At 35.9% G+C, this 14,869-nt stretch overlaps 1 protein-coding gene across 1 annotated transcript in view; it reads right to left on the bottom strand.

Annotated features, from left to right (window-relative positions):
- LOC129233578 (polypeptide N-acetylgalactosaminyltransferase 14-like) overlaps positions 1-14,869 on the bottom strand; it is a 51,374-nt gene that overhangs the window by 5,806 nt on the left and 30,699 nt on the right. The window contains exons 8-11 of the mRNA XM_054867588.1: positions 14,697-14,781; positions 6,988-7,091; positions 3,742-3,964; positions 2,029-2,112 (exon numbers count right to left, since the gene is read on the bottom strand). Of these exons, the coding sequence (XP_054723563.1) occupies positions 2,029-2,112; positions 3,742-3,964; positions 6,988-7,091; positions 14,697-14,781 (496 nt within the window). The remainder of the gene's footprint in view (positions 1-2,028; positions 2,113-3,741; positions 3,965-6,987; positions 7,092-14,696; positions 14,782-14,869) is intronic.

A 14,869-nucleotide genomic window follows, 5' to 3' on the forward strand; every position in this document is an offset into this window, starting at 1 on the left:
AAACAGAGTTTAGACAAGAAAAGTTTGAAGCGAGAAAAAAAAAGTGAAACAATAGGAAATCTAACTTTTTATATGGTCCCCAATTCCCTAAATTGTAGTTAGGGAAATCACAAGCATGCAAAAACAATTCGATTACGTTTGCAATACTTTTATATGCTTCTGAAAATGTCTTAGAAGCTATTCATATAAGAAGCATGCCTTGGGAAGGTAAAGGGAGGCATCTGTAGAATTGAGTTTTTGAGATATTTGAAAGAAATGCGTTTTGTATTCCATGCTAACAATCGGGAAATATTGAAATTTGACGCTTTTTTCGGACTTGATTTCCAACGGAAACCAAAAAAGCAAGCTAAAAGTTCTAAGGCCATTTAGAGAGCTACTTGAAATTGAAATAATTGATTCCTTCTCCACGATTATAAAACTTTTTGGAACGAGCTTCTTTTTTCTCATTGCTTTCTATTTTTTAAAATTTCCTCATTGAAAACAGCTCTCTGTTAGGAACGTCTCTTTTTAACACCCGACCCAAACAGAGGCAGGGGAAGGGGATAAGTGCCTTATGCCAGCAAAAAAAAAAAAAAAAAACGGTGGCATTTTACTTCGGATTGACATCAATATTCCTCCTTCAAACCCTCTCCGCATAGAACTGTCCCCGCACGGCTTGAGGCCTGACTTATGACGTCAATCCGAAGCGAAGTGCTACCGATTTTTCCGAAAACGCGGCACTAAGTTTAACGTGCATCTTTGTGAATGGTGTATCTGTCTATGGCATCGTAGTTCCAGAACGGGTGAACCGATTTTGATTTAGTTTTTTTCTTTTGAAAATTGATTTGATGGAGACTATTCTTAGCTATGATTTACTCGAAAAGAGTTTTTTTTTAATTCTCAATTCAATGATATAGTTCTTGTTCTTCTTTCTTTTTTTTTAATCGATTTATTTTCGTTTGAATATATCGCTTTTTCAAATTCTTAAGTTTCAGCTACAGGTGTTTTCCCGCAAAATAATTTGATTTGAGCATTGTTTGGAGTTGACTGAACTTTTAAAGACCCAGCATTGCTTGATGGCTATAATCAGCTGGTAATTTCTCAAAGATAAATCAATACGGAAGCGAACCGATCAAGAGCTGAAGATCTTGGTGGACTCCTTAAACAAGTTTTCTAAAAATTGGTTTAATATGTTCATTTCAGTGCTACATTTAAGGCATGGAAATTTGTGTACAAATTATTATTTGCAAGGTTCAGTCATTAGTCAGGCAGACAAAGTTACTGATCTGGGGGTCTTAATAAGTCAGGATTTAAAATTTAGCCAACAGTGCAGCATCACTAGCAACAAAGCCAATAAGATGCTTGGGTTTATCAATAGATCTATTTCAAACAAATCTAAAGAAATTCTTCTGCCCTTATATAGAAGTTTGGTAAGACCCCATTTGGAGTATGCTGTTCAGTTTTGGTCTCCTTATCTTAAGAAAGACATTAATGTATTGGAAAGGGTTCAAAGGCGGGCTACAAGGCTAATAAGTAGACTTTCCCACTTAGATTATGATTCCAGGCTTAGAAGGCTAAAAATGTACAATCTTGAGCAAAGAAGAGACCGAGGGGACATGATTCAGCTATTTAAATTTATTAAAATGAAAGATTTTACGGGGCTGAAGTTTAGCACTGAAAACAGGACAAGGGGTCATTGTTTTAAGCTATTTAAATCTCAGGCTAACATGGATATTAGGAAAAACTATTATTTTAGCAGGGTAGTGGAACCTTGGAACAGCTTACCGGAAGAGGTGGTAATGAGCAAGGGAGTAGACAGTTTTAAGAGGGCCATTGATCTTTACTGGGGATTGTAAATTGACTAGGACCAGTCTAGCTGGGCCCAGAGCCTGCTGCTGGTCGTCACTTTTGTATTTGTATTTGTATTTGCATAACTTTCATTAGAAACCTAGAAACAATGACTTGTGCCATTAGAAATCAAGCCACGAATGAGAAACTTGTTTAAGAAAAAAGAAATCATAGAAAAACTGACAATATAAAACCACTCACTTCAATTCAGGATACACATTATCTAAAAACCAGTGGAAAGGTTTGCATTTTAACCTTTGTTTGATCACTGATGCACTTTTGTCTCTGAAAGAGAAAGAAACTTGTCATAATAGTATATCTTGAGCAGCTGTGATTGGTAGATAAAGGTCACGTGATCTTTTTTAATTCTATTGAATATCCACAAAAAATATTCACACAACCTTTATTCATATTTTAAAATTGATCGAAAATTTAGCCAAAATTTTTTGACATTTTTTTTTTGTTTTATTTTTATTTATTTATTTATTTATTTATTTATTTATTTTTTTTTTTGCATTCTGGCTAAGACTTAAAAGTTATGTAAAATTAACCATTTTCGAAACTTTGGCATATGAAATTCACGCCACATCTATATCTCTATTCTAAAACACGTAAATTTTCAGTAATTATATCTTTTTACGATTTAACCATCCGAAATTGTGTAACAGCTCAACAAATTTGCGAAAGTTCGACTTATCAATGCATCCAATTTTTAAGAAAATGTCCAAATTTATTCTGTTGGTATTTAAAGAACTAGAATTTTTTTTATAAACACACCGTTTTTATCTAACTTTAAACACTTAGATACAGTAATTATTTTGTTTTTGGTAAGTTTGTCAAGATTCACATGATAGGTGACTGGAAGTTCGCGGAGATCGAATCTACCAAGATTCTGAATAATCCGTGAGAAAAAGGAAAAGGATAGCTATTGTTTCGCATAATTTTTACTGACTCATGCAAAGCCGCATAATTTTGCTTTTAACAAATAAACCCGCTACAAACTTACATAAATAAAAACTGAGCGTATCTATGTATGTACCTATGTATCTATCTATGTATCTATGTCCGAGTTACTTCTCCCGAACGCCAGTGAACTGATCATCGAACCAAGTATCGATAGATTCCTAATTTTCCTGTCTTTGTTTGGCTATTTAACAAAATCCTCTGATAATAATTAGCGGAGATATCAATTAAGAATTATTAATTATGATACTGTCCAACCACGGATTGCATGGAATTTTCAAACGTCCAGATAAGACGAATCTATGTGAATAAGGGGGGAAATTAAAAATTTGATGCGCGTGTTCCGCTCATTTGAATGAGACTTCTCTTCTGCAAAAGTTGACATCGCTAAAAAATAATAGATTTGTCTATTTCCGGCTGTAAAACGGATGTTTGTCTTTCCATACAATCCGTGGTCAGACAGTACTTGGATTTTGACATAAAATCTCTATTTTTCGAAGGCTTTCCTCCATTCAGATTATTATTCAGTGCTTCAACTCAACTTTTTGTAACATTGCTTTTATTAAAATTTGTAGCGTGAAGAAAATGACTGAGAAGAAAGATTTTGTTTAAGCCTGACTGTTGAAAACGCGTCACTTGACATAAGTTTTATTTTCGAGGTAGACCGTGCAAAGCCGGGCGACGCAGCTAGTTTATTTATAACTATCGTTATATTTCTTCTTTGCTCCGCCTTAAATGTTTTTCAGAATTTTTATTAAAACAAACTACGTGACTTGCAGTTCAAAAGTTTCATGCCAAGTTAAGCAGAAAATTTAGACATTTTATGAAGCAGTACGATCACTTTTAGTTCCTCCTTAGCGTATGGATTAAAATTTAATCTTGTTCGTGATCTGCTGTAACGTGCGTGTGTTAAATGCAGGCTATATTCCTCCATAACTAAAATATACTTACATCTCTAAATTAATATTTTTCGCTTGAGGTTCGGTCTCATAAAACTGATACTTGTACTCGTCCAGCCACGTTTCAGCAATTCTCCGAGAGTTCTTGAGGTATATTGAAAGGCTGCCGTTTGGAGGAAAGGAATACGGGTGACGTTCCCGGAAAACATGACCCACTCTAGAACATGGAACAGTCAAAACTTCTCCCCCACACAGCCATGCCTTGATAGACACTTCTGCAAAATGGCAAGATGAGTTCTATGTGCCAATTCCAAAACATAATTATGAATACTTATATTACATATCCATCAGATCTTTTTGCAACATATTTGAATAAAAATTCAGTTATCTCGGGTGGGGGGACGGTTAACAAGAGTACTGTTCGACCACTGATTAGAAGGAAAGGTGAATAAAATGAAACGGATGCATCTAATAATTTTTTAATAAGTGCCAGTTTGCCAAATTCGAAGCAGAACCACATCGAAATGAACGAAACACGTGCACTAAAATACTCTCACTCTTTTTCTTTTGATAGACCAACTCATTGAGATAGAATCTTCTTAACTGGCCACTTGCCATTTTTTCACAGGGATCGTGTTTGGACAGTATTTACAATAGCCCCCAAGACACAGTGATTGAGGGTCCTTGATTAAGTTGCTTGCCTCGTTTTGACTTAGGGATTGATTTCATTGTTGTTTAGTATTATTTTCTTTGCAAATCGTTAGAATTTCTCAATTATCAGAATGAGTTTTTGGTCAACTATATAAATTTCCATATCAGGGCTATATCTTCAAACAAAACAAGTGCAGGAGCTCTTTGTTCATGAGAGTGTTTTATTCATACGTGAATTGTATGAAATTCTGTAAAATCAGGAAAAAATCAGCAACAAAGAAATTAAGGGCTGGAGCAGAGCTACCGTGAACTCCCATGCAATTGTATTACACGCATAATCGGGACTTTTTTCTCCATCGCGTTTAGATTTTTATTCTTACCAGGGAGCATATAAACAACCTTTACTCAGGTAGGGACCTTGTAATAGTTTTAGAGCTTCTGATTGGCCAGCCGATGCAAATCCGTTGGTCATGTTTTTTTTTTCTATCCAAGGTATAAGAACAAATTTGGTCCTTTAGAAGCTCTGAATGCTGTGTTTTTGAGTGTGCTTAACATCACCTCCCTCTTCGAATAATGTCGAGAAGATCGTATTTGGAAATGAAACAATTATTGGAGAATGCAAAAAGTGCTTTAAAGGAGGTAGATGACCACATTTACTTGATAACCGCAATCAGCAATCTTCAAATTTTTACATGGTCTGTAGCTAAGTAAAGGTTGCTTATCTGCTACCAGGGAACCACATGAGTAGTGTAATAATGGAACACGTTTAAATAGGTAGCAATCGAAAAAGCATCTTGAGACCATACTTTTGCCTTCGACAAAAATTAGTTGCCGTCGTATGCCTGTTATCGAGATATAAGGTTCTAAAGTCTGCCGAAATTTCAAGAAACGCGCCAAATTTAAAGGACTTGGCAATAATTAGATGATTCAATTTGACCATCTGTATCCATCTACAATTCATGTGAAAGATGTCCCCTTATTCTCGACTGAAGCTTGTTAAATTTGGGCGACTTTTCTTGAAGTTTCGGTAGACTTTTAGGACCTCATATTCCGATATCGGTGGCACGAAGGCAAAATATTTATACACACAGAAACATCTTTTACCGTGCTTTTTCGATTTCTACTTATTAAAAAAAAAAAACCATTATTACACAATAGTGTGGTTTCCTGGTTAGATGGGATACCGTTCTAACTGGGATTGCGGCCATTATTGTACTCAAAACTAAATTGGAGATTCATCTGAAAGATGGAGTGATAGCAGATCGGCGTACAAATATACAGGAATAAACTCATTGTAGCAGCTGAGTTGATAGCTTTCTATTTAAGAAGAAATATTATACAAGGGGCAATAGCAATCTTTTCTTTCATAAAGCAATTCCCATTCCTAATTTTTATTTATTTATTTTTGGAAGCCACTTTTGACTGCTGAAATCGACTGCATTGAAGCTTGTCCCAAAGTTCTTCTCCTGTATCTTTCCTCAAGAACTTTTAAAAAATGAAGAATGAATGCGAAGGTGACTTCAATGCCAAATAACCTTAATGGAATAGAGCTAAGACTATGCTAACCCTCACTGCACTTGATGTTTGTTCTTTATTTTTGTATCGTTTATCAGTGACTGATAGTGCAAGAGTCGGGACTAATGTACCAGAGTGATGAGAGCTTATGAAAAATTAAAAATAGATGAAAAAATTTTTTGAATCCGCTCAACTAAGTTGTTATGCAAGTTAGATTAGTAAAATTTAAGAAAAAAGAGCAAGTTTTAATGAAGAAATTAATTTTTGATTTAAAAATTTCGTTCCGTTGAAATACGTTTTAACACCAAACCACCTGGGTATTTTCTTTAAGCATCCCCAGAAAGCTACATAGAATTTATGAGTTGAAAGTAAAATCTATAGAAGGGGTCTAGGCATAGGCGTGCATGGGGGGGGGGGGAGAAGGGACACCTGATGGCCCGGGCCCGAACCTGAAAGGGACCCGATATTTTTAAAATGAGGGGTGAAATATTTAGGAACGTAGTGGTAAACAATGTGGAGGGGGGGGGGCAGTAAAAATCATTTTTGACGGGTTCAAAATTTCTGTGCATTCCCGTATGTCTAGTGGCTTACATGAATAGATGGAGGCTTTTAGCTTCTCTGCCATTTTGAAGCAGTAAATGCGAAAATAAATTTAAGATCGATATCATATCTGAAATGAGTAACTTCATAACTTACGCTCACACTTTTTCTGGCCTGTATTGGAGTTATTTTTGTTTCGATCCGATGGGGATACTCCGATATAGTGTGGCTCTGATAAGTTGAGGCTTGTCCTTGGCATGACTTTGACAATGTTTACTTCTTTTGGGGGCAGTCGGGGCTGAGTTGAGTAGGTAAACTCTTGTAGTAGTTTTGCGAAGCGATTCCAGCTCAAATCTGCGTCAGTAACACGTCCCCTTTTCACTGAAATCCCCAAAAAGATGTAAACAATGTCATACCTCAACTTATCAGCGACCCACTATACTTCCGATAACCCCTATGCACGTGGTACTGGAAGCCTGTTACTTTGAGAACTTCTTAATTGTAATCTTTAATTAGCCAGAATTCACTATAACATGGAATGATTTTGTTGTTCTTATCCTTACTGAAAAATTAGCGGAAGTTTTACACATACCAATATTTTCAGCTCCCCATATCTCCAAGCCTTTATCAAAGCCTCCCAATTCTTCAAACCATGATTTTTGGACTAGAAAGAGTCCACCAGGTATCACAGGTGACCTAAAACAGTGCAATTAGAAAGGAAATTAATCGTTTTTGAAAAACTTACGTGTCATGTTTTTATAAGCATTCCTTTTTGAATTGTGAAACATATTACGTTACAAAATTTGAATCTTGTAAAGTATTGTCACAAATTCTATAAATAGTAATTATTTACATGATTAATTTGTTGTAATCTGGCTACATTTGGCGTTTATGCCATTATGTTTCACCTAAAATTATCTTAGTAATGTAACCTGTAAATAGTTTCTTGTTATGAATACACAACCCCCTTAAATTTGAATGAAGTATATGGTCCCTCCATTTCTGAATGATAAGATTTGTGAATGGAATAAAAAGAAAATATGAGAAATTTGTAGAACATTGTAGGATTTTCTGGATATTTCTTTGCTCGTTGTAACACGCCGGGCGTCTTGTAAATGGAGGGGTCAGGTAGTTTGCTTTCTAACTGTGGAGTTTCGTTTCTCGTTGCGTTTCGAAAGTGTGTATTAGCCTTTACCCTGTGTTTTTGCGTATTTTGATGTAAATACATATTTTACCGTTGAGTTTACGGTTTTAATTGATATTTGCCTATTTGATGGTTAATTTAGCAGTTGTTAACGATATTTCTTGTACATAGTTGTAAATAAATCTCCTGTGTTTTCTCAAGAACTGTGTCGTCACTTAAAAAAAGTTGAAAGTTGCACCGGATCCGTAACAGTATTTTTAAAAAAATATCTCTTCACAAGGCATAAATGCATTAAAACGAATATCACATTCATAACGAAATGTCAAATGCACAATAAACACTTCAACTTCACACCTACACAGCGGATATTTCTCCCGGCTAGTCATAAGAGAAATTTTACAGTAGTTTTATTTCATCGATGTATGAGGGGCACTATTTTTTTTTCTTCTTTTCTACCAGAGTACAAAATAATTAACAGTTTGTTCTCCGTTTAGTGATTTTCAAGAGATTAAAAAAATGTACTACTCTTTCAGTAGATTGCGACCTTAAACAAAATTTTTGGAAACAGTACAGTGAGGGGTTGTTCGGGACAGCAAAAAGATAAATAGAGATAGTCGTCAAATAGAGCACTGTTAAACAGAGAACCAACTCACCAACTCTACTTATCAAATGCGTCAAAAAGAATATAACTTTGAAAGAAAGAAACCTCGTTTAACAAAGTTTCTTAAAAATGTGAAAGTAAAGAATGACGTAAGATAAATAAATACCTTTGTGCTGCGAAAAGTAAAGAAAGAAATAACAACGTCAAAAAAGTTCAAATTGCAGATTATTGCAGACATGTGTTTCGGCGTTACAAGGAACGCCTTTTTCAATGCAAAAAGTAATGAGCTTATGGATGTTACTTTTTGCACTGAAAAACGCGTTCCTTGTAACGCCGAAACACGTGTGTATGCAGTAATCTGCAATTTCTGCTTTTTTGACGTTGTTATTTTAGAATGACGTCTCAAAATTAGTAGAATGGTCAAAAATAGTACGTGAAATGAGACAGATAAACTGAAAGCTACAAAAAGCCTCAGAAGAAAGAAGAATGTATGAATCGCCGAATGACCAGTTTCTATGTAACACTTAGCAGACCAAAGATGGCGGCAAATAATACTAACGTTTCCATAAGGATGCAAAGAACACAGACCTTAAAACCCTCATTAATCCGGATCCCGTTAAACCGGACTTCGCTGAATCTGTACTGTCATTTAAATGTACATAATCCTCATATATATAATAATGAATTATCGAGTAACGCTGACGTCATCAACAATGAAACTCGCGCCACCGCATGATAATTTGATAATATTTTTTGCTAATGTTTGACACGAAGAGAAAAGCTTGATTGTGACAAGTATGAACTCGATCCGGTAACTTATCTGTTTTGCTGGTAAAACCGTCATTTTAGGAGAGCGAAGAAACGAAAAAGGGATCGGCAATGAGTACTACTTACTGGAGTTATGGATTAATCCACTGGATTTAGGGTTAAAATTTCAACTATCGAAATATCACTAAATAGGCTATTGCTTCGTTAAAATGTAGAATAGTAGAAACGATTTTCACCCGTCATACCTTGACGGGCGACTTTCTAGTATATAAATAAAAGGCGAGTTTGCGCAATAACGTATTTTTGTAATCCGCATTCTTATTCTGTAGTTTGTAATGTTTTTTTGTAATTTTCTCTTACGCAGTTTTATATTTCACTCTCTCGAATTCAAAATACAATTTTTACTGTGTACAGTTGTTTGTTTTGTACTTTGGATCAATTTGTATGTTATTTTATTTAATGCGTACTTTCATTAATTCGGACGACCTGGATCCCCTATTTGTCCGAATTAATGAAGTTCTGCTGTATAATCGAAGCAGAAAATTGCTGGTTTTCTAAAATGGATTGTGTCGTCAATATACTCCTAATCTAAACTCTAGCCTAAAGCTTTAAGTGATCCACATTTTAATATTTCAAAGCCTTTGAGACAAAATGGGGTCCCAGAGAAAGTTTCAAAAGATAATTTTTATTTTTATGTAGTAAATAATCATTGCCCTAGTAGCACAATCGGTTGGGAGATGGTTGATCAACGGTTGAGCTTATGGTTGGCCAACGGTAGACTATGACCGCTTTGGCAACCGTTACCCAACCAATCATTTGCCAACGAAGGGCCAACGGCCTGCCACAGTGAATTACAATTTCCCAATGATGGCCCATCGAAATTATTCACGGTTGGCTCAACGATACCCAGAAACTGTAGGGCCATCGTTGGCTCATTGTTCGTTTCCGACCCACAGGTTTCCACCGTTAGTCACCGTTGGCCAACTATCTCCCAACCGTGTAAGCTTCTTGGGTGCCCTTTAAAACTTACCTACTTTAGTTCGTTGTTCAACTCCAAAAACATCGTTAGAAATCAAGTTTCCCGACAGAAACGTACTCCGAACGAGAACTTCAATCTTTTCGTAAAATCATGCTGAATAAATACGAGAAATAAAGTTCTGGATCGAACTCTTGACTATTTATTCGAAAATTGAAATAAAACTTTATAATCTGAGCAGAGCTAAAAAGTCATGACGGTATACGCTTTCATAACAATTCCAGCAGTATTAAAAATATTTCTGTGTTATGGACCATTGAAAGAAATTAAAATAATGACAACATGAGGTTTTTTTCTTTGCCATGACGAGTAACAGCAAAAAGGTTGGAGGAAAAGAAACAGAATCTATGATTATGAAATTAGTATTCTGTCTGCAGAATCATCAGACCATTGAAGGATCTATTTGAGCCGTCACAACCACACCCCTTGTATGACAGGGTTCGATTGAGCAATTTGACACTTATTCTGTTACAGATACTTCCAACATCGCATCATTATTATCAGCGAAACTTTTGATCATTAATCATGATTTCAAAACAAAGAAGTTCTCAATTTTTTTAGTGATTTTTAGTAAAAGAAACCAAAAAGAAAGAAACTTAACTGAAGTCATCAAGACAGAAGTAGGGTGCTTAACATAAGTAATGAAAGTTTGTGGTCATGTATCTTTTGTATACTTACAGAACTTACAGTTTAACTGTCACAGGCAATGTTAAGCAAAATATTAAACACGGTCGCATTGAAAGTAAATTTAATGTTCCATGCAATTAATCACGAATGAGATGAATTCATTAGTCATCAGGTCAGGTAAAGGGCAGCAACTGCAAGTTTTTCATTTTTCATTTTTTTTTTCTTTCTTTCTTTTTTTTTTCTTTTTTTTTTTTTTTTTTTTTTTGCGTTTTTGTCATCTATTGTACGTTAGCTTTATCGTCCAAGTATGCTTATTTGGTTTCATGAAAAAAAGGCGCGAAAGAAACGTATAATTCCAACACACATCTCGAAAACTCATTTCTGCAGATACTGCCGTTTACCTGCACACGGCAGTATAGCTAAAGTTACTTTCTACAAGTTTACATATTTAACTACATTTTGCGTTCGTAATTTTTTTTCCTTGTTACCGTTACTCGGGACAACTTCGTCAAGCGTGACATCTTTACCGCTTTTTCAAAAAAGGTGATACCTCGTTTTAAGCTGGTGTGACGTAGTGAGTCACAGAAGTAGCGTTGAAAGAATTCAGCTTTCAAATTAACACCAGTCACACCACGAACAAAAAAGGACTAAACCCCTTTTAAAATGGAACAAAAAAAAAATTTATTTACAGAGAAAAAAAAATAAAAAACGATTAATCATGACAGATGGGGTTACAATTTTCTCATGGCAAACACAGTTGCCTCGTGGTGATCACAAAAAAAAATCACGGTTTCACATATGAAACCGGAGAATGCCTATCATTTCAGAACCGTTTGCAGTCATAAATATAGATGCTGTGGGAGTTTTGCCCTTATCAAAAAATGGGAACAAATATCTAATAACGTCCATCTGTATGGCCTCAAAATATACGCTATACCTGTGGCCGATATTAAGTCCCCGAATGTAATTGATGCCTTGTTAAAAACGTTCTCCAGGACTGGGTTCCCTCGGGAAGTGCAAAGCGATCTAGGGCGCTCCTTCACCAGTTTATTAACGACAGAATTCTTTGACAGGTTTGGAATAAAGGTTAGACACAGTTCTATTTGCCACCCGTCATCAAATCCGGTTGAAAGGATGCATTCTTCCATCAAACGTGTATTAAAAGCATTATGCGTGGAATCGGGAGAAGACTGGGAAAAAAATTTACCGTTGGCTTTATTTGCCCTCCGTTCAGTAAATCATGAGAGTACGGGATTTAGCCCAGCCGAGCTCGTTCATGGGAAAAATTTGAGGACTCCGCAAACTTTGCTCTATGAGAATTGGATGGTGCCAGAAGAATCTGACCCAAATGTAGTAGAGTACATTCTAAATTTGACCAACCGTTTGAAAAGATGTCAGGATTTGGCGGTAGAAAAGATGAGTGAAATGCAGGTACGAAGAAAGGCTTGGTATGACAAGAATGCTGTGAATAGGCAATTTAAGGTGGACGATCAGGTATTAGTACTGGCGACGAATAAAGCGAATAAAATGGCAGTGAACTGGATAGGTCCAGGAGTAGTTACGAGCAAAATATCGGAAACTAACTATGTTGTCGACGTCCCTGAGAGAAGGGACAAAGGCACCATTTATCATGTGAATTTACTAAAACCATATCATAAGCGCCCTGAGCGAGTAAATTTAATAATGGAGGAGGAAGTAGAAGATGTGGAACAAGAGGCGGAATTCCCTTATCCCTTGCCAGACCCTACCCATTTTGATCTCCAAGAGATGCTTCGGGCGAGCAATTTAGAGAAGCGAGCAACCGAAGAACAAATAGACCAACTAGGAAGAGTGCTTCAGAAACATAGAAGGGTGTTTTCATCGGAGCCTGGGAGTACTAAATTGGTCACTATGGACATTGAGCTGACCAGCGCCGACCCCGTGCGATCGCGAGCTTATAGAATGTCTCCGCGGCAAACGGAAATATTGCGCGAGGAAATAAAAAGACTTCTAGATCTGGGAATTGTGGAAATCGGGCAGTCAGATTATACCAGTCCCCTAATTTTGGTGGAGGTACCTGGGAAAGATCCCCGACCTTGTGTTGACTATCGAAAATTGAACAAGATTGCTTTTGGACTTCACTGAAATAGGTGCCCATAGGCATTCTCCGGTTTCATATGTGAAACCGTGATTTTTTTGTGATCACCACGAGGCAACTGCGTTTGCCATGAGTAAATTGTAACCCCATCTATGTCATGATTAATCGTTTTTTATTTTTTTTTCTGTAAATAAATTTTTTTTGTTCCATTTTTAAAAGGGGTTTAGTCCTTTTTTTGTTCGTGGTGTGACTGGCGATAAATTGAAAGCTGAATTCTTTCACGCTACTTCTGTGACTCACTACGTCACACTGGGATTACTTTCCATGGAAATGCCGCGTAAATCGAAACCGCGTAAATTGAGACTTAATAATAGTGTTAAAATAGGGGTTAGGTTCCGTAGGTAAAAAAACTACTTCATTCTAGTGATGACTAATTGTATAATAAGTTTAATGTGTACTTATATCGATTTTGATGCACAACATGTATAAAGAAAACAAATTAATTTCGTGTCCTGTTTATAAAGAGGAGCTGGCTATGATAGTCTTTTGGCAGTCATTAAGAATTTTTCTGCGTAATTCTTTGCAGAGCATTAACGCATTCATGACCACTTGCGTCATTTCCATGATAGAACCTTCCTTCACTAACAAATCAGAAAAATAATTTCTATTGTCAAGGAATGGCTCCAAATTTTCAATGTGAAAGCTTTTGGTTTGTGTCACCGATGTCGGTTTTGGCCACCTTTGTCACTCCTAAAAACTCTTCTTCCAGTGATTTCTGGGCTGTGTGAGTTTTATAACTTTACTTTTGGAACTAATTGCATAAAATGTCTCCCGTAGCCCAAGCTCGATTATTAGCACGCCAAAATGCAGTTTTATTACGTGTGATCTGCAATCTTTAGGGGTTTCGATTTTGAAAGAGAGGAAAATGTTATCTGTTTTCATTGCCGCATCCGCGTAAAACCGAAACTCATCCGTATAAAATAAAATAAAGGTGTCGAATCTTAAACCGCGTGTAATCGAATCCGGGTAAAATAAACCCACGTAAAACGGGGGTCTACTGTATTTGGCCCTCTATTGAGTTCCAAAACGAGCAAACAAATGCGGTACTATCTTTGTGAAACGTAAACACCGTCGCATCGACTTGTTGGTTTCGCAACTAAAAAGAACTCTAAACACCATTGTTTTCAAAAACCAGCAAAAATGTCCCCTTTGACAAATTTCTCTGTGCCAACAGTAATTTGGTTTCAAGTACAGTAAACTCCCGATTATAGGGGATCGGATTATCCGCAGGTCCTTTCACATTTTTTTTTTAACTTGTGATTGTGTTGTTGTTTGCTTTTAGATTTTACATATATTTTTTATATTCAATGTTAGTAGATGCAATGTAGCAATGTTTTCAGTTATAATTTGAATAAATGTGTGAGTGTCATTAATATTTTTTATATATTGCATACACTAAGTATCGTTCTTTACCTAATATTCGGATTATCCGCGGTTTCGCTTATCCGCGGTTACCGTGCCATCCTATTCCGCGGATAATCGGGAGTTAACTGTAACTGGTTATCAAAATGTATTGGTAAAACTCACAGAATATCATATCACCAAAAAAAAAAGAAGATGAAGATCAGAATAAAACTTGTTTGAGGAAAAAAAGAATTCGTTTTACGTACTCGTTCCTGTAAAATTACACTAAAAAAAGAAAATGTAAACTGCTTTCATTTATTACATGGCAAAACAGTCTTAAATTATATTCTAAAAAGTAAGTTTTGAGGAGTTTAATATCAACTGTTCTTTTTAACTTTCTTTCTAATATTTGTTTTTAAAGCGCCGTTTTAATGAATGTGTTAAGCTATTCAATTAAGCATTTCAGATCTTTGTGTTACTGTATTCTTTGAAAAAGATATAGCGTTTAATTGAAATCGAGTTTCAAGATGAATAGAGTAATAGTAAATTAATTCTGGTTTCCTATTTAGTGTATACAGTGAATATTTCTTTAAGGTATTGAAAATGTTAGAAGCTTATTGATCGAATATTTCACCTGATCTTACTTGAAGAAATCCACTATTTCATTTCGTTTCAGTTCTTCATTTTCAGCTCTGGGTTGCCATTGGAAACGTAGGTTCCAGTTGAAACCTGCAAATTGAGAGCATATGAGCAATCTGAAAGCGTAAAAGATTTCAATGATACACACATTACGGTTCCTAAATAAGGGGGGCTGACT

This window comes from Uloborus diversus, unplaced genomic scaffold (assembly GCF_026930045.1).
Source record: "Uloborus diversus isolate 005 unplaced genomic scaffold, Udiv.v.3.1 scaffold_539, whole genome shotgun sequence".
Classification (NCBI taxonomy): domain Eukaryota; kingdom Metazoa; phylum Arthropoda; class Arachnida; order Araneae; family Uloboridae; genus Uloborus; species Uloborus diversus.